The 24370-nt window shown below is 39.3% G+C and overlaps 2 protein-coding genes across 3 annotated transcripts in view; one reads left to right on the forward strand and one right to left on the reverse strand.

Annotated features, from left to right (window-relative positions):
* The window catches only part of LOC134742424 (serine/threonine-protein kinase tousled-like 2), a 50746-nt gene extending 46900 nt beyond the window's left edge, over nucleotides 1–3846 (reverse strand). Inside the window, exon 1 of the mRNA XM_063675566.1 lies at nucleotides 3367–3846. Within this exon, the coding sequence (XP_063531636.1) occupies nucleotides 3367–3439 (73 nt within the window). The 5' untranslated portion in view covers nucleotides 3440–3846. The remainder of the gene's footprint in view (nucleotides 1–3366) is intronic.
* A 6100-nt stretch (nucleotides 3847–9946) lies between these two features.
* Nucleotides 9947–24244, forward strand: LOC134742374 (late secretory pathway protein AVL9 homolog). 2 transcript variants are annotated; one of them, XM_063675482.1, is made up of 7 exons: nucleotides 9947–10054; nucleotides 14339–14536; nucleotides 15157–15373; nucleotides 17899–18088; nucleotides 19827–20542; nucleotides 21660–21843; nucleotides 23147–24244. In XM_063675482.1, the coding sequence occupies exons 3-7, from the start codon at nucleotides 15181–15183 to the stop codon at nucleotides 23460–23462; spliced, it is 1599 nt and encodes a 532-aa protein (XP_063531552.1). In that variant the 5' UTR covers nucleotides 9947–10054; nucleotides 14339–14536; nucleotides 15157–15180; the 3' UTR covers nucleotides 23463–24244. The 2 variants fall into 2 exon arrangements, with proteins under 2 accessions (XP_063531552.1, XP_063531551.1); XM_063675481.1 differs by lacking the exon at nucleotides 9947–10054 and adding an exon at nucleotides 13870–14048.
* The last annotated feature ends 126 nt before the right edge of the window (nucleotides 24245–24370 follow it).

Genomic DNA, 24370 nt, shown 5'->3' on the forward strand with positions numbered 1-24370 from the left:
ACATATTTAGCCAAGGGCAGCATGCAAATATTTCAGATAACCTATTTCAAAATTTTTAAATTTCCTATACTATCAAATGTTAACAACGTTACTACATACACGGTATATAGTGCAAGTAAAGTCTTTACTGGAATGTATTACCGTGGTATTTAGTTTTGTGGTATAAAAAGACTTTGTTTAGAGCAAGTACTAGGTACCCACTAGGTACCTTATACTTGAAACAATGAAATACTTCATAAATGCAAACTAACATGAATACTTAACTGCTTAGTGGTAAATTAAATTATTTAAAAAAGGTAAGATTATTCTAAAAAATATAGAACAAAAGAATATATTACTTATTACTTTTATTATCTTACATAAATAATCTCTACTATAGTTCGTTTTTTTAGCATTAGAATGAAGGTAAGCGATCTTGACTCAAAAAAAAAAGTTTAATTACTAATTTTGAAATTACATACTAAGATGCTGTAATCCAATAATTTCTTTTTTTTTTGCGTTCCTCTAAATTTGTCCATGAGTATGTATATAAGATACCATAAGTGAACTTTTTGTCGTACCCCTTCTATGGGTGTATTAGTGACACCGAACTTGTTAAGTACTGCTATAGGTATATAAATAATATATAATTACGCAAAATATTTTTTTAAATAAAAAGTTGTCAATTACCGATTTTTTTTTTTACTATAGATTCCCTTAAAAACGTATAGTGAATGTAATAATTTATGTTTTACATGTCAGAAATTGAATGACTGTTGTCTCCTGGGTTACGGTACAAAATGACGACTACATACAAAGAAGTTTCAGATCAAGCAACTTCCAGTTCAGTATTTATCGAACACGAGCATCATGAGAAGTAAGAGAACTATAAATACCAAAAGCTATATTCAAACTACTCAAGTTGTTTTAAATGACTTACATACAATAGCGATAATAATAACAATTACAATACAAGAGTGGATGAGCTCACGATGCATTAAAGGACGACCGATACCCAGGTAGAAATTTTCCGATAACTACAAAATATAGGTACGTGTATAGGTCATTGTCATTATCTAACGACATGAATGGAATGCACAGACCATAGACCTAGCATTACATAGACCAGCTATACGCGTGCGCCCGTAAGGGATAGACATAGATGACGTCATAAACGTGGGGATACCATATTGGTAGAAATTACCCCAATATTTGATATCACGTTGGGGCGATTACCCTGGAGGCAAAGTTAGCTTGTTTGACGGTATTAAAAAATTGTTAAATAAAATGTCAATGGGCCGTTCTTTTTAGGCGTATGAACAATGGAATACCTCTTATAATTCGCGCAGGTGGTACAAAACTAAACATGTTTGGTAAATAAAACGTAAAATAAAATGTATTATGGGTTTTAATTTAAAGAAATCACAAATCGCAATCACACCAATTAATGTACACCACATTTAATCTTCACAACATTTGTTTATTTATTTTTTGGAATTAGAAGTACGAAAAAACTTCGAAGTCAAAATTACCCATAAAATTATGATATTTTCATCTGGTATCCCTAACATGATTGTTATGCAGCTAAATTAAGAAGAAGTTTAAAAATGGCTGAACTCAGATTCCTACCTACCTACGTAATTTGGGCGGATAATTTTACAAATAATGTTTTGTTAATTTGCGTAAATAATTGTGATATTTTTATTGAAATCGTTTGATTCTACATTGCTTTGAGTGTAACGTAATTTTACGATGTTATTCTCTCATATTGCGTTAAGAGGAAGGTGTAAAATACCGTACTTACGTGTGAAAGGTTATGATCTCATATTTTTGCTCAGAGCGGCTATTACAGCCGATTACAGAACAATTCACCAGTATTTTATCAAAGTTCAAGCATTCAAAACGCTAACCATCACTATATTTCATAAGAGAAAGCACAATTTCATACAAAACAACGATAATTAAACAAGCAACGAACAAACATGACATGTCACGTACTTATTTGTTTGCCACAACCTCGGTTGTGGCAGCGGTGGAAAAGTGAAACTATGACAAGGACAAACAATAACAGCTCTTTCTCTGCTACTCCTACTGAAAGATACATAAGACTATCCCGTTCGGTTATTTTCCCCCACCCCTCATGACCGATCCAGTTATACTAGATTCATGGCACAGACCGAAGTCGAGGGCACCGAGTTTGTACATTATTTTGAATGACTTACCTGTATGATGTTTCATGTATTTTAAAATTAGATAATAAATTGTGAAGTTCCACGGGTAAAGGTACCTTTTGGCGGTCGGCGCCTACGCTGTTATTAACGACACTCCAATACTAATAAGATGCTACGCGACGTTACTAATAAGATCTACGCGACGTAAGCGCCAACCGTCATAAGTCGTTGGAACGTCACAATTGTATTCTCTATTGTCCACAACGTAGGTATTATTTGTGTCATTTCAAGCAAAAGGTACCACATTGTCGCTTGCCATAAGGACGCGCTCACACGTTATTCGTATAAAGATACAAGCAAATTTCGTTCTTATGGTAAGCGACTTGTGGTACCTTTTACTTGAAAACGTCATGTTTATTGGCAAGTTCGTCGTTTACAATTACAAGTTTAACAACCCGTGTTTAAGATGGTAAAATTGATTAACCCTATAAGCGCCACTTGCACCATTCCAATCCCACTAACCCGGGGTTCTATTCTAACTAACCTAACCTATTCACTCAAAAGGAAATTTAATTACTAAAAAATCGGACAAGTGCGAGTCGGACTCGCCCACCGATGCTTCCGTACAAATTAAATTTTAAGTATTTGTTGTTATAGCGGCAACATAAATATGTATGTACATCATCTGTGAAAATTTCAACTGTCTAGCTATCACGGTTCATGAGATACAGCCTGGTGACAGACAGACAGACGGACAGTGGAGTCTTAGTAATAGGGTCCCGTTTTAAACGGGACCCTAAAAACTGTTAAATAATTACTACTACGACGTATTAGTATCAAGTTATGCCTGTCATGATACTCATGACAGGCACTCATCTAATAACATAACACACGGTGTATAAGTGCCGTGTCAGACGGAACAGCTGATCGCGACTATCGCGAGCATGTTTATTCAGATGGAACCAGCGTATCGCTCGCCGTTCACACACACGTATCAATGCATGACCATCAATAAAACGTTATGCTTTCCAAGCAATTTATATTTAGGGTCTGATTATAGGGCCAAAGTTGGAAACAAGCAACGCGCGCAAGGTGTTTATGTGACGGTGTGTGATGTAGGCGTGTGTGACGCGTGGTGTTGTGTTGTGGTGACGCGTGCTGGCTAGGCAAGTGGCAGTAGCAGGCAGACGGCCCGCGGCCGTCCACCAAAACCCACCCTTGCAGCGGGAGTTGCGGCGGCCGCGCTCGCTCGGACGATCGTTCATCGTGAACGCCTCCTTGAAATGCATCTTCCAGCACCTCTCCGCACCGCATCCACATTCACGTGTAGCATCGGCACGCCAAAACACAATCCGCTCACTGTCACCACCACCCGTCGCACCCGTCCGATAAACAAGTAGCGACTACGCGTCAACCGCCGTGATCCGCTCTGATTACGTTTCCCGGAACGAGTCGCATTTTCATTTTTCGAACACCGGCGACGAGCGAATAAAACGTTTGATAGGCGCGAACCGACGGTCGACCTCGGGCGCGGACTGGCGCGCGATGCGAACGGCCGTCGCCGCCTCCGCGCGAGACCGGACCTCGCGTCTCGGGGCGAGGATGCGGGAATCGGCTTCGGCGCAATACCCGTCACGAAAATAATAGGAACAGCGAGTGCACCTCAGAGTGGCTCGGAGGCGCGACGCGACGCGGTCGGTGCGAGCGAGACGCGGATAAACACCAGACTGTTTACTTACGGCGCTCGAGTGCGGGGTGCGGCGGGCGGGGGGCCGCCTGCAATCCGCGCGCTGCAATTACTGCCTGTAGCCCCGCTGAAGATTACATCCTAACTCTCATCACAATTAAATAATATTACAAACCCAACCTGCGATCCCTCAACCTCAACCTAAACTAACACTTATTTGCAGTCTCTACGTTCAGGAAATTCACGAAACAGAAAAACCTACTTTTTCGTTCTCAAATACCTTTCAGTCCAATTACTATGCTGTTAGGATTCCGTACCCAAAGGGTAAAAACGGGACCCTATTACTATCTGTCTGTCAGAAGGCTGTATATCATGAACCGTGATAGCTAGATAGTTAAACTTTTAACACATGATGTATTTCTGTTGCCGCTATAACAAATACTAAAAACAGAATAAAATAAATATTTAAGTGGGGCTCCCATACAACAAACGTATTTTGCGTAATGGTACGGAACCCTTCGTGCGCGAGTCCGACTCGCACTTGGTCGGGTTTATTTTTAACACAACACAATGTTCTATTTCCAACTGAAACTGTTGCTAGATTTCATTATAAGTGCCTAGTTTTAGCATAGAAGAGTAAAGTAGCAATAACTTTCAGCAGACAACTTTCAGGGTCACCGTGTATTTGCAAATTTTTAACAGAGGTTACGTAAAATTGAACGGTGTCTTTAAATTGATCGTTAATTTTTATCATTTTAATTAGACTTGAGGGTTCTCAACTTATCACTATCAATAACAATAGGTAGAGGGGGTATTGTTTTACATGTAGAGCATGGAGGGAGTCGGTCGGAGCAGGTTGACGATCAATCGTCGAGCAGAGCTCTGCACCGGGCGGTGGTGACTGCATTCCAACACCCCGCCCGCTCGCGAGCCCTCGCCCCCCGTCCTTCCGGAGCCGTCACGTGACGCGGCGATTAGCCGCAGAGTGCGCCACCGCGACCGAAATAGAGCGCACACACTACATCACACATCTCGTTCACCTCCACTAAACCATGCTAAACTCTCTCCGTTTTTTCTGACAGTCGGCCCGGCGTGTGAACGCAACGCAGCCGTATCCAGAGAACCTCGCTAATGACCACATTCTAAGCGATTGTTAACCTAACGATATTATAACGGCACACAACCCGCTCCAATGCTATCCTAAACTTTCATCTGAGACATTTTTGTATGTAGATCTGAGCAGGTAATTCGTCTACATAACTGTATCAAAGTATCACCTTTAGGTAGCCTTATGTAGAGACGAGATACATTTTTTTTTTTTTTTTTTACTAGCCTAATTTAGTGTCCCACTGCTGGGCAAAGGCCTCCCCTCGTTTCCTCCACTCGACCCTGTCGTTTGACGAGATACATAACAGTTATATTAACAGACTTAAAGAAACAAATTGAACAAAACGTGGGCGTATCTAACGAGGCCAATATGGCACGAGCAAAGGACTTTATGCGGAATTGTACCAGTCAACGTGTAAACCCCATTGTAAACTTGCCAATTAAGAGCTGTCAATTGTTGATGAGCTACTTAAAAGATCAATCTATCAGGACGAGTACGAGTACAACGTTTGCCTTCATGGCTCGTTACGTAACAAAATACAAGTCGAGTTGGCTGAAAAATAATAATGCCTCGTTTCTGTTAGCAAGGGCGGTTTCAGTTTAATAAATAATTCGAATTATTTTCACAGTCCAACAAATTTAGTACGAGTGGTGTGTAAATTGTCGGAAATCACGCAGGGCTACCGCATTTAACAACAAGAAAAAGACGACACGATCAATACAGGCTGCAAAATGTACACGTGATCGCGTCACTATATAACTTCCTCCCACCACCCCGCTCACCCCCTAAACACTCAGCTCCTCCCTCGACCCGATGTCGACACTAAAGGATTTTTCTACCCCTCCTTTCCCAGCTTGTTAGAAACATCACTTGGTCTACATTATTATCATCTCGGTTTGTTTACTACGCCTAAGTTTTTCTTAAATACGACGATTAACTAAGATTTGCCGAGCCATTCCCGTACCCGTTTACATTTTTGCAGTAGCGAGATGACAAAAAAACGCGTCGTCAAACCAGTTCCCTCGGGCGAATGTGAGCCCATTGCCGCGGCGGCGGCTAGGGCCGCCTTGGCCGTCTCATTTGTGCTAACGCACGGTCAATACTGCCTGCCTTTCAAACCACATCTACCTACCTAGGAACATACCGGTACAGAAAACTTAACATGCTTTCATGCTCATAATCACCATTCACTCTGCCATTTCATGTGATGTTGAATAAAAATGGTCTATGTATATGTCTATAATACCGGCATAGCTCAATTGCCGGGTAACTAATTGTCGAGTACAGGTATGCTTCAATAGGCGTCAGTCAGTCGGTAGTCTTGAGTAAAGTTTTAACTCGAAGCCGCAAATAATATTAGCACAACATAAATAGTTACTGATCTCTTTGCAATCATGTACACGACTATAATATTATAGCTATGGTGAGTGCGGGCGAGGTGAGCTAACCGCAAAGTGGAAATAAGGAAACTTGATTACTTAAAGAAAAGTCGATTGTAGAGGCGTGGTTTAGTCGAGATGTCGGGATCATTAGCGTGGCTCTTGAATAAGTGAGGCAAGGGTGGGTGAGGTGCTACCACCACAAAGGGTTGCGAATTGCGATCCGGCGCGTTCGATCGATAGCGTCCGCGAAAAATGCCGCAGCCACCGCACATCTCCTTTTCGAGGGCGAGCCCAGAAACAAAACCGGATTGTGTAACCAACAGCCGTATAATCGACGCTCGCAAACTCCGATAAATCATCCTTCGTTTCAAACAGCGATCGGGTACAATTTCCCTTCATACTGTTAGATTGCGACGTTAACCAACATCGTATTGAACGCACTCATTATGATGCATGTAGACTTTCTATTGCTAAGCCAACCTCGCTGGTACAATTTCTCTGTAGTGCGGACGACTTTTTCAATTTGCTGGATGAAAAAGTGGTGCATCGAGTGGTTAGAATTGGTGGTGGCAGCGATGCGCCGCGTATTTGCAACGGATGCAGCGAAATGAACATGAACAGTTCGTTGACCTCGAGCGGGCCGGGTTTCACTCGACTCGTAGAGCAGCGCCCAGTTCTGCATAGCGCCAGCGCAATCCACAATGCGAATCAATTGCCTGAACGCACATACTTAGTACGTAAACGTGGCAACAACGCAGCGCTGTCCATGGCTAGTCGCACTATTGGACACCTCGGCTCGGCCCGGCCAGTTCTAATATAAACACTATCTACACATTCTTAGTAAGCCACTGACATCGACTGGAAATACGCTGGAACCAAATAAGACGCGATTCATACGCCGCTCTAGCTTTTTCTATATGTATTCCTCGATTTAATTATATACATTTGTGACATATAATGTACCTATTCTTATGCGCCGGCTACTCCTGTGTAATATAACTGAATTATCTTAAAATCTTAATCGATATCTAAACATTACATCATTCTTTTCTTTGAATGAATCTTTTCAAAACGCATGAAAGACATCGTCCAATTCGTCCACTTTTCTGATTTGGATCATATTTATTTTGAAGCTTACTGGGTAGACAGATGTAATTAACTGCTTAAGCGCCAATTATTCACAATAAATTTGCGCCTTCGCCAAACGGCAAAATGTATTCAATCCAGCAAATACAAACTGTAAAAACCCAAAACAATCTCTCTATAGGTATTGTCAAAGATCGACGTATTTTTTAGCATCTCAAAACCGTAAAACGTGACGCGTAAAATATATTCTGTGTTTATTGGAATAATTATCAAAAGACTAAGAGGTGGGCAAGGGAACGAGACGGGTGCCGACTCCGGCATCGATCCATGTCTTATGTACTTACGCGCTTTACATACATGCCGCCCGCGCTATGTGGAGATTCAACCGCGATGCGTCAACCGATGCACATGCACCGCGCCACCGACTTATACGTACGGCTGTTGAGCCAATCTCTTTATAAGTAGCGCTACCCTAACCTTGAAACGATGACCTTTTCGAAACAAGTTTAATATTACGCGTGTCATTTCACTATACAATAAAGGGGATAAGAGGTATGAGCGAGCAGACTTTATCATTTTAATTTGAGTCATCGTGACGCTTATATTGCATTTCTAATTTTAATAGAAGCTTACTTGATTCAAGATTCAAGTTAACTTTCTCGCCGTCTTACGCTTTACCTTCTGTCGCCTCCGTGTATACCGCAAATTTATTAGTACGAGTGAGAAGGAGCACCCGCGCCGACCGTGAGAGATTATCCCGGTCGCCGCTGGGGGAATAGATTGGAGGAACAAGTAGGTATGAATTGGGTTCTGCTTAATCGAAATACACACGAGTTCGGCCCCTTTAGTAACACCCCGCGGGCCATGTAAGAACTATAGTTAATTTAGTAGACGGATCTTATTCATAACATTAGGCGATATCAGAATGCACATGAATTTAAAATTAAATTTTACCTGGTTAATCCTAAGCAAAAAGTCGACGCCCGGGCAGATGTCCATATACGGCTGCCAAGGTAAACAATGTTTGCGCGACACAAGATAATACTCAATATGTGCATGATACTGCAACCGTCTGGTTAAACGGCAAGACAATGGATGTTAAATTAGCTTTTATATTAATCGAATAAATTAAAACGGCGCTGTATTAATATTATAATGCCGATTCGAATACGAGGGTAGCCATTGTTCGGTAAAACATGGCAGCTACAGCTTGCGTTGCGTTGCGTGGCATAATCAAAGCGGGCGGAGGTGAGAGGTAAAGCGCGGGGGAACGTCTAAACTCCATCAGGCGAGGCAGATTCGTCGTGTCGGGTTGGACTGACCTCGAATCCCTATTGATCTGGTGACGGCCCGTCTATGACGTCACACCCTGCTCTAACATGGCCGCTGCTAATACAGAAAACTACGCCGCCTACGCAGTTCAAACACTGCACACAGTAGAGCCTAATCGATATAAATAGGTCCAACACCGGCTCAAACGAAAAACTCTTCATGCGCTTCATTCACTATTTTTAACTTACTGCTCGTTGGTAATTGAACTGCAAACATTGATGATTATAATCGGAAAAAAAACCAGGATTCATAAACAAAGATTTGGTAAAAGGATCCTTTTCGCTCGTTCGTAATCGAACTAAAAACGAGTCTACACGCTATACGTGAAAACAACTCTATTATCAAATTCATAGATACCGGAGTCCTTGGTTCAGGTATTTTTTACATAAACAGAAATTGAACTAGGTACAGTAGGTACATACAGGCAGCCCAAAAACATTTTGACAAAGAATTTTTGCTGCTGCGTATTGTTGATAATTTTCACAAATGTGCGCGTTTGTGTAGCAAAGCTAAAGGAGGATATTTTGAAAATAATTCGTCTTTTAGTTAAATGATTGTAATGAATGCCATTACCGGGTCTAACACGATAAAATTTTATTATTTTACCTTTTTTCCGACGTTTCAGCTAGGTTGCACTAGGGAAGACTGACGTCCCAGCAAAATGTCAATTGAGATTTTGGTAAACAAAATCTCAATTGACCCAGTTAAACCCGGTAATGACATTAATTATATGTACAAAACGCGAAAAGTTTAGTTATAAATGATTGTAGTTTTAATTATCAATGCAATCTTGTAAACGCCGTTTACATAATAAAATTAACCAAAAAAACTTAGTAACTTATTTTTGGGCCACCCGTACATACATACTCACCTACGATGGTCCTAAAATATCAGTCTTATAAACAGTTAAAACAAGTGTAGGCAGCTATTGATAAATTAATGTTTCTTAAACCATTATAAATATTACGACGCCGACTTTTAAATGGAAAGCAAAGTTACTGCTTCATGACAATGAATCTGATGTCTAAAATTCCCCAACATCTAAATCCCTTAAAGAAGCCACGTAACCACCAGTCAAACGAAAATAGATTTTACGATAAGTCATTAGGGTTTATTATGCTTCCACCAATATATCCAAGCAAGGGTAACGTAACAACCTTATTTTCTGCAAGAGCTTACCTGGGTATAATACTTTCTCCGTCATGCCTGCGGATCTAACAAGCTCTCCATTGAATCCTGCGAACAAGAAACAAGTTTTTGTTAGGAACTTGTGGACAACCTTTAAAACTGATGCAGAAGTTATAATGAGGTATCTTGGTAAGTATCTTATATTTGTATAAGTACATCTCTGGCTGGTTAATAATAATCACTATTTAAATGTAGTTAGCGAATGTTAATTTTACCGAGTTAAAGTTACTGAATGCACCTGCGGTGGCAATTTACGCCTCAGTCCTAACTTCCTAAGTAGGGGGAAACGAGCAAAGGACAGGCGCTGCCGCCCCTACGGAGTAACGGAACTGCGCAGGTATACAAACGCTCGTGAGCACAAATAAGTCGCGTATTCACTTAGTTTCGAAGGTCAACCGTGTGCCTCCACCTACTCGGCCTGAATACGCGACAGACGCAAACTGTTTATTTTAATATGCGGCGTGTCATGTATACTCATACTTATCCACGTATATAGAATAATACAGCGCGTAGATAGGCTTGTAGGTAGATAAGTGTGACTTCATTGTGTTAACACAAACAACGAATGTCATGGCTAGGTAGGAAAATACCAACCATGCTGAACAGAAAGTTTCGTAATTTCGATATGTTATTTATAAGCATAAGCCTTCATAAATATGCATAACATGTAAATCAATGAAGTATTCTCTCTTTTACTGAAATCAAACAATTCTTTCTAATTTAAAAGTTGTATTCAATTCAATTTCAATTTAAAAAAGCCTTTGGTTTGATAACTTGCAAAGAAAATTCACTTCTAAAGAAAGTGACATTTAACTAATTGTAAGGTCACAGGTCAGTCTGGTCTATTATTAGCTGACCGTTATACCAAGCAGATCATTTTCAGCACCTCTGAATTTTAATTAAATAATGTACATACAATAGCTTCTAAGTAGGATTTGCCATGGAGCACCTCAAGAGAGCATATTTGTGGCTTTCCATTAGAGCAGGGTCTTTATGCTTAATCTTATCTTATCCTTTGCAATAAGGACCTTTTTAACAGAATTTTTATTGGAATTGCAGATGGAAAGATCCTTATTGCATTTGAAGCATAAGGACCCTTCTGTAATGTAAAGCCACATTTCATATTTTTATTATCACAATTTAAAAAGTCATGCCTAGACTTGAAGTATAAATCTTTTTAAATTGAATGAATAAATGTGGTTTTTTCTATAAAAAGGGAACTTATTGTCGATGGCACTTACGCCATTATAAACGATGATCCGATATAAATACAATGCCGCGCGACGCTGTGCGGCGTAAGCGCCATCGACAATAAGGTTCCTTTTCATAGAAAATGACCCAAATTAAGCCTGATTATGACAGTGGGAATTGAAATAGCATTTCTCTCTCCCTTTCCAATTTTAGTATTTATCCTGGTAGCATTCTTAACTACTGACTCCGAGCCCAGGGTTCACAAATTGTACATATTCAAGCTTTATTAACCTTTCGAGACTCGTTGGCTCTCTGGGTAGCCATATTTACTAAATATGGGTCCGGGTCTTGAAAGGCTAAACATGCTGTAGGGATACTGTTGATATGTATGTGTAAGATTGTTTCCATAAAAAATATGTTATTCCATAAATGCTAGTTAATTTTCACTGAATAAAGATTTAGAACTTTTTCCACTTTCTTTTAATTACTTGTTCCTCAAACTTTTTGACTTTGGCAATAGAATGGATTGATGCTACAAAAAGTTTAGTGAAAAAACAATCTTCAATAACAGATTGTCAGTGGCAGTTGACATATAATCCAAGAAAAGGCAAAAGGGGTTTATCACGTTTATGTATGATAAAGTTCCCCTGTCAGTTCTTCGAATATTGTGTGTACAGTCGAGTTCATAAACATGTATACATTTTTCACCTTTTTGCAATGGATTAATGTGAAGAAATGTACCCATACATATTTATGAACTCGACTGTACATTCATAAATTATATTCAGGCAATACAATGACAAAAGAAGCCCATCAACATCACTTCCACCAATGTATACATGATAATTAGGTTTACCTAGAATCAGGTTTCATTAAATTTATAGTGTAAAGGGACCCACTAGGTTTTCGCGGGCTTGGTTTCCGCAACTCGACGTCGTATATTGCGCCTATTTTGCGTGAGACCCACTGACTATCAGTCCACCGGACGATATCAGCCTGTCAGTTATTCGGAACTGTCAAATTTTTGTTCTAACTGACTGATAGTCAGTGGGCCCCTTAAGGGATATGCCTACCTGGGCCGTGTTGCATAATAAAATACAGCTAATATTACAAGTGGAACTCCTTTTCTAATTCCACTTATTAGAAAAGGAGTTCCACTTGTAATATTAGTTTTATTTATGAACTCGACTGTATGGCCCTGGAAGTGGCAAACTTGACATGGTGTGCACATCTAACTCAATAAAAGTTAGGTATAGCTGTATCTACTTAATTTTTCAAAATCCTAAATAGGCTTAATATTTGATTAGCATTAAATATTTTAGGGAAAAATGTATGCTATTGGACCGTTTCCTGCAAGGCACTGAATGGACCATATTATTTAAATATAAAAATGTTACTTTGACTAAACAAATGAAGGTGGTTCCAGGTAGTTCCGACTTCCGAAAAACTATGCATGTTGCATATTAAAAAAACGGATAGGTATGTACAATATACCTACCATGTAAGTCATATGTAAGTCTTTAACTTGTCAAAACTTGTTAAAGGTAATTAAATTTACATGTTTAAATACAAAATACATATATTTTTATACTAACCTTAAAATCCAGAACTGAACTCGAATATATTATGTAGTGCCTGCAGTCAACAAGTTGCACAAATATGTATGAGTTCTTTCACCAATTCAATGATATTTCAGTTCATTACGTGCGAAAATGGCGACGAAATGGTCAATTTTCATTAAGGAGTTTTCCTCGGCAACACCTCTCGATAACAATTCAGTGTATAATAAATAAACATTAACTTATGTTAATACATCTAAATACAGATAGTTTTTGCACTAATGTACTTGATAACGGATTCAAAATAAAACAATTAATAATTCTGCACTTAGTTTCAACTCAAAATATAGAATAACAGAATAAACAGAAACAGATTATCAATAGTCAATGGTACTCAGAGGTACACCGAAAATACACAATAGACAACATAATAGGTTAATGCGACCTCTTGACAGTTCCTGTGTGAAATTGTCAACATATGACAATCAAGATCAAGCAAGCAAGATACCGGAACGCGAATACAGACGAAGTAAGCCACAGTTTCTTTAAATTTTGATATTGATTAATATGTTACTTTAAAATTAATTGGTATTTATAAATATAATTTGTTACATGCGTTTATATTTAAATCAAGTTTATTAATTATTTGATAATAATATTCGGAAGTAGTTCAATGTTGCCAATTGCCAAACTAAATTACTTAAGAAACATCTAAGTAATTAATTTTATCATGATTATCCTGAAATAAGAAATGAGCACTTGTATTATTTTTAGTGCTTTAATTTATCTAAATACGTATTTAAAAATTATTATCCAAAAGATTGCTTGTTTTGCGGGAATATATAATTACTTTTACGACAACTTACAATTGACTAGTAGCGACATCTTTTGTCTTATCATTTACAATAAAAATAAATTAAGCCCTCGAGCGAGGCCTTCAACGCGACAAACGACAAACTAAGCTAGCATTTTGAGATTTTGGATAGCAAAACACTCGCGATCTGCGCCCACGATTCATACAATAATTTTGGAGGATGACTTTTGATTTACTGGATGGCTTGCTGGACACTTGGACAGTGTAACAAGCCTAATAAGCTTTAACAAGTCAGTACCTTAACCGGCAACACTGATTTATAGTCTGTACAAAAAAAAGTTGTGTTTGTGGTTTGTGGACTTTGTGGTGCTGTGCTGTCATTCTTTGATTGTGCGACGAGTACTAAATTCATTGTTTTTGTAAAAAAAATCCGTCTGAAAATGCCCTGATCATCAAATCCCCATAAAATAAAATACAACATCATGTCTTGTTTAAATGAACCAGTGCTCAATATAATAGTTGTGGGTTTTCACCATAAAAAAGGCTGCCAGGTAAGTGTAGGCGTCGAGGGTTCATTAATCAATAATGTTTTTGTGAAGAGTACTTGATTAATATTAATGCTATGACATTTAAGGGCTATGCTTACTAATTATTAATAAAATTCAAGCTCAGACTTGCTAAAATTCAGAGCCTTCGCGATCAATGTCTGTATCTTCCAAACGTCAAGGTTTATGCCGGAGTGTTTCGTAGTTGTTTAGTTTACTGGATTTTAAGTTCAATGCAAATTATCAAATATCAAATTATTATCATCAGGATGTTAGATGTAAATTTTATTTTGTAGGTGGAGCACTGTTACCCTGAGTTGGTCCCTGGCCGGCCCACTGAGCTGCCCTCGGCATGGCGGCATCTTCCAGCATTGGCATTGCCTGACGGTTCTCATAATTACCTATCTGACACTATATTTTTCCACCTACCAGGGCTAACTGAGCCAGCCCATACTGTATATGCAATATCCTGTTTCCGGCAAATCCCAATAGAGGTATTATTTCCTGACATGTCTATTTTAATACACACTGTGATTTTGTATTTATTTTATATTTTATCAATCAACTCAAGTCAAACTAATACTGCTGGCAACAGTACTAGTACTAAACCACTGCAAACCATAATAAAATTATGGTAATTAAAATCATCAATAGCAAAAACAAATATGTTTTAATTTAAATTCTATTTGTTATGTAAATGAGACATGCACACTGATTTTGTATGTAAATAATTCTAATAAGTTTACTTGCAATAAATAATAGAGAAGGTTACACTAGAAGTAGTATGTTATATATTTGAAATTTTTTGAGAAGTTTCTACATAATGTCCCTTCTAATACATACTACTATCTAGTAAGAATAAAATATTTAAAAAATATAATACGATGACCTGGTTTACCTGTTTAAAAGAAAAAAGCATAAGGCGTCACAAGCAGGCCTCCAACCCCTGCCCACCTGGGGGAGCATACACCTGTCGCATGTGTGGACACCGGATCCTCTCTCGCATACAGCCATGAACACAAGTGTTGTCACCAGGATGCTGCTTAAAACATCTGTCACAGATGAAAAGGCCTATTATTTATTGTATATATATGATACAATTGTAATGTTTCAGCAAGTGGTACAAAAAACGGAGGACATGACCAGAAGTTCAGTTCAAAAGAGTGTCTGTGTTGTGTGCCAATCCCCCCTGTTTGGGAGGCTGGCAGTGAAGATGGAGCTGGTAGTGAGAGCATGGTTCCTGCAGGGAGACTTCTCACAGACCAAGCTGCTGGAGGATGCATACAAACACCTCAACAGCTGCCCTGTTCAGATTGATCAAACACTAGAAGGTAATATCACCTTGGTTATTATATTTGATTACAAACAGTGATCTGATAACAGTGAAACAGTGTGAGACATAATTGGGGGAGGGCTATGGCCCCTCCTATAACTCCTTGAATGGGAGCATCTCGGGATAACCCCTTTTCGCCACTATTTACAAAACAGATTATTTATATATAATATAACAGCACCATCTAATACACCTCTATCTATCTATCGATCTAATTCCTGGCACAGAATAACTAATAGTACTACCGTACAGAAAATTCACTCCTTCACAAAAGCCAGATTTAGGTATAAAATTATACCTACACTCGCCGCCTGCAAAGCAAAATTGAAACTTATAACCGCGTACGAACCGTGAATCTTTTTTGCGCGCCGCAGTTTTATGACCGAGCTGCGAGTGTCGGCACGGGGTTGTCACTTGACAAGTTTTTGTACCTATACCTACTGATTTATTATTTTTAAGATAAATATGTAGGAATTACAAACGTTGATTCTGTAAACATAGAATTTTTAGCCGGAGATAGTATGTCTGATTCTCACGGAAGTAGGTATGCCACAGAAGTATGTATGTATGTATGTAAACACTTTATTGTACATAAGACAGATTACAAACACAATAAAAGAACAAAAATATATACAATGTACAAAGGCGGACTTATCCCTATAAGGGATCCCTAGAAGTACTTATTCCTTTGAAAATATGTCTGTCAATATAGTCCGGAATTTAAATAGTACATTACTACAGAGGCCGGGAAGGAAGTGGTTGCCGGCCGAATAGAATATGCGGCCGAACGTAGTGAGGCCGGATAGTTATGAGGCCGATGTATGTATAGTGCTTTTCTCAAACATAGACAGAGAGAATCATACTATCTTTGTCTTGCTCTAGTACTAACACCCAAAAGAAAAGAATGAGTATAGTTTTCTTTGTTCTCATGTACTGACAAGATTTGCTTGACCAACTATATATATCAATCAAATATCGCTTTTTTTTTAATTAACTATTCCAGCGTAGCAAAACCGTCTCGTGTGACGCGGAAGGGTCCTGGAATTTCCCCAGGGTACCATCGCCCCACACAGTCCTACCGCTCTAATGGCCCTAGTGCCATAGAGCCCGTCAGGTAAAAAAAAAAAACAAACAAAAAAAATTTTTTTTAATAGGCGTATTGGCAGAATGTCATAAACGAACCAAAAAGCAAATATTGCTTATAGTTTTTTTTTATGGCTGAATATCATGTCATGATGCTGTGCCACAATTATATGTGAAATAGAAATTTAAAAAAAGCCACTTCCCGGCCTAGGCCTGCAACTTTGTATGAAATTTTATTACAGACCTCTCGTCTAGCCGCGCATGAAACGTGATACTTCCCAGCCTAATATAAAGAACGTAATATCAATATTACATAGCATGTTTGAGAAAAAACATGTTTTTTCTGCTTCCTTGTTCTTCCGTTTATTCAGATATCCGTAAACAGAACATTATCTTTTATACAGATTAGATCGCGATTTAGGTTTCGAAGCCATTGCGTATTTACAATTTTGCGCGAGCGCCACGTGACACGACTATCGTGCGAGCCGAGCGGCAGCCCACTGCCATACACCTTCCCGGGCGGTGCACCGGCCAAATATACCTAAACTGCGCAGTGACACATATCACCCCCCTGTTCCTGGGAATTACTTGTGTATTACAAACCCTTTACAGAAAATTGGAAATTAGATAATCCAATTTGAAATTCTAAATGCATATACGTATCATCTCTTTTTTATTTGATAAACGGTGTAAAATGTAGCTACAGTATATTTTTAAAAGTACCTAAATCACATTTATTTTGTATAGCCGACATACAAACTAGATATAAATGGTAATTTACATATTTTACAATTATGACTCATAATTTGAATAAGTAGGTTAGGGAAGTAATGACTAATATGATTCAAGCAGGGCTGGATAAGGAATGTTTTGTTTTATGTACCTATCTAATCTGGTTATACACTCCAAATAAAGAAATATTACTTTTTTAGGATTCCGTACCCAAAGGGTAAAAACGGGACCCTATTACTGAGACTCCGCTGTCTGTCTGTCCGTCTGTCACCAGGCTGTATCTCATGAACCGTGATAGCTAGACAGTTGAAATTTTCACAGATGATGTATTTCTGTTGCCGCTATAACAACAAATACTAAAAACAGAATAAATTAAATATTTATGTGGGGCTCCCATACAACAAACGTGTTTTTTTTTTTTACCGTTTTTTGCGTAATGGTACGGAACCCTTAGTGCGCGAGTCCGAATCGCACTTAGCCGGTTTTTTAAATGTATTCCATATTAATGAAACTGGATAAACCTCTAGTAGGTAGGTACTTAATTTTAGGCTTATTTTAGGCTTCGCACGGGTGCAATGCTCATGTATTATACATATAAACCTTCCTCTTGAATCATTAAAAAAAAACACCAAAATCCGTTGCGTAGTTTTAAAGATCAAAGCATACATAGGGACTATATACTATGTAGTGATTAGTGTATGTTTTTAGGTTTATCAGTCCTCCGGCTAGTGGAGTCGTGGCGACACAAGGCGCTGCTGTTGTTCAAGCTGGTGCTGCTGCGACGGCGCGTGCTGGTGTACGGCGCGCCGGCCGGGCCGCTGTCGGCCGCGCTGCTCACGCTGGTGTCGCTGCTGCCGCGCTGCCTGGAGCACGGGCTGGGCAAGGCCGCCAATGTCGTGTGAGTACTGAGTACTGAGTACCCCTGTCATGCAGCAGGGTGCAATCACGCTGGGTCATTCACGTAATGCGGCATCTAAATTGATTTCATACGGCAAACGACCCATTAGCACAGGGCGGACACGCTATACATCAAAAATCACTTGCGTTTCTATGTGTGAACGGCACGTCTGTACACGCTTCATGCGTCATAGTGTGAGTAAGTGGCTTAAAAATTGTACTGAGCGGCCGGCAAACGGCCGTCAATCTTCTGTCGCGGGGCGAGGTAATTCGAATCGGGGCGGGGCGGTGCGTGGCCGTTTTGTATGATAATACTATTAATACTATTACTTATTCTGTGCCATTAGGCCCGGCTGCACCAACCACAATCAACAGACTAGATTAACTTAACTCTGCAGAGGACTATTAACTTCATTATAATAATTTTCGACTGCAGACAGTTTGGTACAAATAGACCTTAAACTTAAAAAAATACTTGTAGCTCCGTGAACGTGAATTACTGTTCCTGAACAGTGCCCAGGATGTCTGCTGGGATAATTTAAAGTCGAAAAGCTTATGAATATTTTTAGTGGTGATAGTTCTGTCTGCGCGTATAGACATACGTTGGGGCTTCAAACATCAAACATTTATTCAGCAAATAGGCCACAGGGGCACTTTTACATGTCAATTTTTACAAACAATAAAATTAACCCAAAATTGCAAAAAAAAAAACAATTACATAAATATAATTATGCGCGATGTCACGTGTGTGACGTCATGGTACTCGTGGTAGGTGCATCGCAGCCGGGAATGAGCGCGCGAGTCGCTACGTCGCTGGCGCGGGCCGGGTTGAAGGTCACGGGCCGCCGCCAGTTTCTATGTGCTTTAGGTATTGCCGTAACAGTTCTTTGTTAACATTCTTGTAAAGGTGTACAAACTGTACAATTTAAAATTTATAGCTTATCATTTACGCATGCCGTAACTCAAACAAATGCGTCATTTCCAATGTTTGTTTTTAAATTACTTAAAATTATAACATTTAAAACTTTCGCGTTTTGAACACATATTAAATCACATTTACAATCGGGTCTATCGCGAATTTATTTTTTTACCTGTTAACTCGCGTTAACAAGCGCCATCTATGGGACACCCTCTACTCTGTATTGAACCCTCGATGACTTATATTCTACGCACCCACCAGGGTACGTAGTTCAAGAGAAGGCCCATAGGTGGCGCTTTAATCAATAAATAGGTTTAAGATAGGAATAAGATGTACCTACTCGTCCACTTTACCTATAGACACCATTCGATACACAAGCTGTTTCTCTCTCCGACTCCTGACTGACTCCTTCGATCTCCACCCATGTGCCAACATTACCTTCATTTACCGATGTTTCGAAACAGGTTTCACTGGTCGTGGTCGCGGCTAACTGACATCCCAGCAAAATTTCAAAACATAAATTTGTGTGACTACCCGACGAAAAGTGTATGAAAAAGTTTGGGGTAGACAACACATTTTCAAACCACCCACTACACATAAATGTTAATTATTGCCAATAGTCCGACACGCAACACTTACAACAACAACGCACACATCCGAAGATAGATCCCTTGACTTTAACTTCTGGATCACTGGTCCCCAAGTTGCCGATAAGTTAAAACCATCTTCCCTATTAATATTTCTGGGGTGCTTCTTTATTTCAATCGCTTTACTGATTACAGATACACGCAAATGATTTACTTAAAACTTATCTTTACAGATTGTCCAGGCCATTATCTCCCATCCCTATGGCCCCAGATAACAAGTCGGAGGACATTGTTGACACCGCAACCGACATCGTGAACGAGCTGTATGTTAACGGTTCCACTCAAATAGTTGACGAACTTACGCCTAAAGAATCAGAAAATTTAATGGAAGAAAAGGATAGAGTTAGCCGGCAGAGCTTTGATGAGACGCTACTAGCAGATGTTGACAGACAAGACCTAGCTAGCAGAGACAAATGCCACAGCGTTGGAGAAAAGTACAAAACTCAAAAACCGCTAGTTGAAGCCCAGCAAAGCCCAACTATGGCTAGAGATATGAGCGTAGATGGCTTGTACAACTTAACAAATCAGATTGACCAAGCTGAATGTGGGCTTCCATTATCACTTTTCGAGGATGGTTACCTCTGTTTACCGTACTTATCTTTACAGTACTTAGACCTTTTGTCAGATGCAGCCGTACAGGGTTTCGTAGTGGGTGCATCTAATGTTTTATTTAAGCAGAAACGTCAGTTGTTCGATGTGCTCGTAGAGCTGAATGAGATGAGGATAGAAACAGGGGATTTGTTGCTGCGAAGACAGCTGGCGCTCGGGACGGAAGACCTGAGGTTTGCTGACCACGTGGTGCGGCACGGCGCTTCGCAGGGCGACGCGTGGATACGAGACCAATTTGCCAGCTACTTAATTTATCTTTTAAGGACATCTTTACTGCCAGGTAATTTTAACCTTATACATTTTCTGTATATTACCAAATTGCATGTTAAATTGTCTGTGGTCTATGTGCTTAAAGTCCTTAATCACGCTTACATTAAGATTCTTCTTCGGAAGATGACACCAGACCCGTGCAAACATCGTTTTGTTTACGAATCTCATGCCAGATGGCGCCGTGTAGCTAAAATCCTGAATCGCGCTATCAAGATTTTTCTTAGGATAACGACCCCATTTTTTTAACACAAAACCCGAGTTAAAAAAATAGGAATCACAATACATACTAGATAGCGCTGTTCCGTGTAGCTAAATGAATCGCGCTATCAAGGTTTTTGTTGGGATGACCCCAAATTCAAATTATGCCTGTTTAGTTTATCAATCTTCTGCTAGATGGCGCTGTTTCGTTATTCAAAAACCCTAAATCGCGCTATCAAGATTTTTCTTGGGATAATGACCCCAAATTCAAACTATGCCAGTTTAGTTTATCAATATCCTGCTAGATGGCGCTTCTTCGTTATTCAAAAATCTTGAATTGCGTTGTCAAGATTTTTCTTGGAATAATGGATACTGGTTTTATTTTTTTATTTTATTTATTTAGTTAGTACCTACACGACTTGAAACTTGAAATTTAGGTACTGTACTGTTTCAAGTGTTCAGTGTTGCATGTGCAGTGTTGTAGTAGAAATCCTGAATCACTATCAAGATTTCTCTGGATCATGGGATGAAGACCTCAGACTAATATTAGCACATTGTTGAAGTTACAGTTATCAACTCTAAGGGCCACTTGCACCATCCCGCTAACCCGGGGTTAACCTAGTGTCAAATTGTATTGGAATGTAACCATGGTAACTCCAGGTTAGTGGGATAGTGCAAGTGGCGCTTAATAAGGTAATAGCAATCTTAGTTGGCGATATCTCCTGCGCCTTTAAAAAAACCGTGATTTTCAGCAGTAAAACCATTAAGACTAACTTAACAGACTAATTACCTTCAGGATAGCCCTATAGGAATATTGTAGCAGTACGCAGCAGTTAGCTTTGTCTCCTGTGTCACGGAGCTCATAGGCAGAATGACAACTTCAAAAAGTTGACCAACGCACTATTATTAACAAAAGTTTTTATTTACAGAAGGTAGTCGGGAAATCGACCCGTACAATGCTCAATTCATGTCGGCGTTCAAAGCCACGCCGGCGTACCAGCAGTGGCTGAAGACGACCAACAACGGTGACATCGAGGCCTTCGCCAACCTCGCGCCGATCCATCCGTTCGCCGGACAATTATCCGTGGCTGATATGAAGTTGAAAATCGCACAGTAAGTGCACCTATTTAATTAATAAATATTTTACGAATATACTTACAGTATGTTTTTTTACCTTCAAGCTCTTTGCGAGTTAAATATTTAGGTCAATGATTTTTACTATGAGATCAAATGTGGAAACGCAAAAATATTTGGCTGTCCCGTAGAAAACATCGGCATGCGATCAGCCGAAACGTATTTTCATTTATTTATCTATTTATTTAAAAGCAATACAAAGCTATGAACTATTCACTATTTCTTAAAAAATAACATGAAATAGTTATTTGTTATACAAGGGTGCAAAGTTGTATTTTACCCGCGAGTGTTTCAACACACAAGAAGTAAAATACATTTGCACCCGTGTGTAACACAAAACTTTTCCCCTCACTATAGCGAGGAAAGTGCAACATCTACAGGCGTTAGATCATCTTCATCACTGGAATCACTCATTTTTTTACGATAATACGATATTATAACAGAAAACTGGAAGTTGTGTATTTTTACGTGTCGGAGTCGATGAGAAATTTTTTGTTGACAATGTTGACATTTCTGACGATGCGTTTTGAAATTGCATCGACTCAACTTGTGCGTTCAGAATTACATTCAAAATCATTTTAAAAAACAAATGTTTCTTATGGAATTTAAGGTTTATGTCTTAAAATCATTAAATAAAGCTAAATTTGGTATTTTTTATTAAATTCTCAAACCATTTATTTATGATAATGAATATCGAACGAACCATTATTATGAGCGTTTTACGTTTTGTTATCTGTCAAGCTACTTAAACACGCTCCATCCAAGGTCAAATTACTTTCCCCACTAGTGGATAAAATGCGTTTTTCCCCGCTTGTTTTAAAGGATAAAGACGGCTTTCCGAGCTAGTGAGGGGAAAAAGATTTTCCAGACCAGCGTAGACATATTGTGCTGTACAGCCCAAAATGACCGAAGCCTGTGCTAGGGCTAGCTACAAATCTTGTGACATATTCAGAGCGATCGTTACGGTACCTATAAACAATCGTATTGATGTGGGTGGCTAAAACCATTTTAAATGCTTAAAAATATACAAGCAAATAGACATGAAACAGACATATATTTTCGTTTTTTAAGGGTTGATTTTATAGTGGTTCATTAGTCACCTCGCAGAACACCCGATATTTGCTGTCCTAGCAAAGATAGCCGCCGATGTGTAGCAGATCTAGCGTTTTTTATAGCCTTTTGCGTGTGACATTTTAGACATATAGGTGACTACAATTTGAAGTTAATAACTGGTGTAGACTTTTTTTTTATCGGATACTTTAGAATACTTATCCATGTTTAGCACTATGTCTACGAGCGAGGGCGGGCGGAAGGTGACGGCGGCGGTGGCGAGCACGGGGCGCGCCGTGGCCACCACGTCGCGGGCCGTCGGCGGCGCGCTGTCGCAGGCGCGCGGCGCGCTGTCGGGCTGGTGGAGCTCGCTCACCGCGCCGCCACCGCCCCACGCCGACGCCGACGCCGACGCCGACCCGGAGCTCACCGAGCACGCCGACCCCGCCCGAGACAACAGGAGAGACGAGCGCGCCGACACGCCCGACCCTCCCGACAAATCTATAGAGGAGACCTCCACCGCCCTCAATAAAATACAGGTCGTATAATCGGACGCGTTTGTACACGTCGTGATTGTCGCTTCGTAGTATTCTAGATATCGAAATTAGGTATATTGTAAATTACATCCTTGTAGTATGTTCCTTGTAGCGGTATATCCGGTCGTCGAGTTGTAGCTATGGTGGGCCATTAGATTTTTTTACAGTGATAATGTGTTTATTTATATTCAAGGAGATTAATAGAAGATAGAACCGTAAGCAGACTATTTGATCGAAGAAATAAACGGGCAGCTTTTTATAGAATCTAGGTTATCACTAATTACGCTTTCATTAAATGAAATGCTTTTATTATCTGTAATTGTTTTTAAATAATGTATAATTTTAAACGAATTTTACGGTTTAAACTCATGTGTTTCTCACTCGCGTGGACGTGCGTGATAGTATGTATGTCTCATGACAGTTTAAATTCGATTAGTGTATAATTTCGTCAGGTGACAACCAAAACTCACTGATTACTAAAACATAAACAAACAAAAATCTACCTTATCTGGGTACAATTATGGTTCACTATGGCAATGAACTTATGGTAATTAGTGAGTTTTGTTTGCCACCTGACGATTTATTCAAAACTATATGTATCCGTTTCTTGTTGTGTGTAATCATATTTTTTCGCTCGAATAGCTGCTTTCCTTGTAAGCGCAATGTGATTTTCAAATTTATGTACGCACGAAAATTATTACACATTGAATTTTATCTCGTGAAAAAGTTCAAAGAAAAACTCAATCAGTAATTATTAAATTATAGGCTTAAAATATTTATCGATTTGTATTCAATCAAAGGGGGGTGTTTGAATAATTCAAAACTGTTACCGTGAATATTCTCGATAATGGTCACTGGAGTTTATATTTGTATTGTCTATTAAAATTGATATAAATATTTTGAAATATATTTAACCCTTT

This window comes from Cydia strobilella, chromosome 6 (genome assembly GCF_947568885.1).
Source record: "Cydia strobilella chromosome 6, ilCydStro3.1, whole genome shotgun sequence".
NCBI lineage: Eukaryota > Metazoa > Arthropoda > Insecta > Lepidoptera > Tortricidae > Cydia > Cydia strobilella.

Bases quoted from the DNA above. Each gene is read 5' to 3' on its own strand.
- LOC134742374 (XM_063675481.1), top strand. From the start codon at position 13,980: ATGTCTTGTTTAAATGAACCAGTGCTCAATATAATAGTTGTGGGTTTT. The intron at 18,089-19,826 runs GTGAGTACTGAG...TTATCTTTACAG, and splicing joins GGCAAGGCCGCCAATGTCGT to ATTGTCCAGGCCATTATCTC. The intron at 21,844-23,146 runs GTAAGTGCACCT...ATCCATGTTTAG, and splicing joins ATGAAGTTGAAAATCGCACA to CACTATGTCTACGAGCGAGG.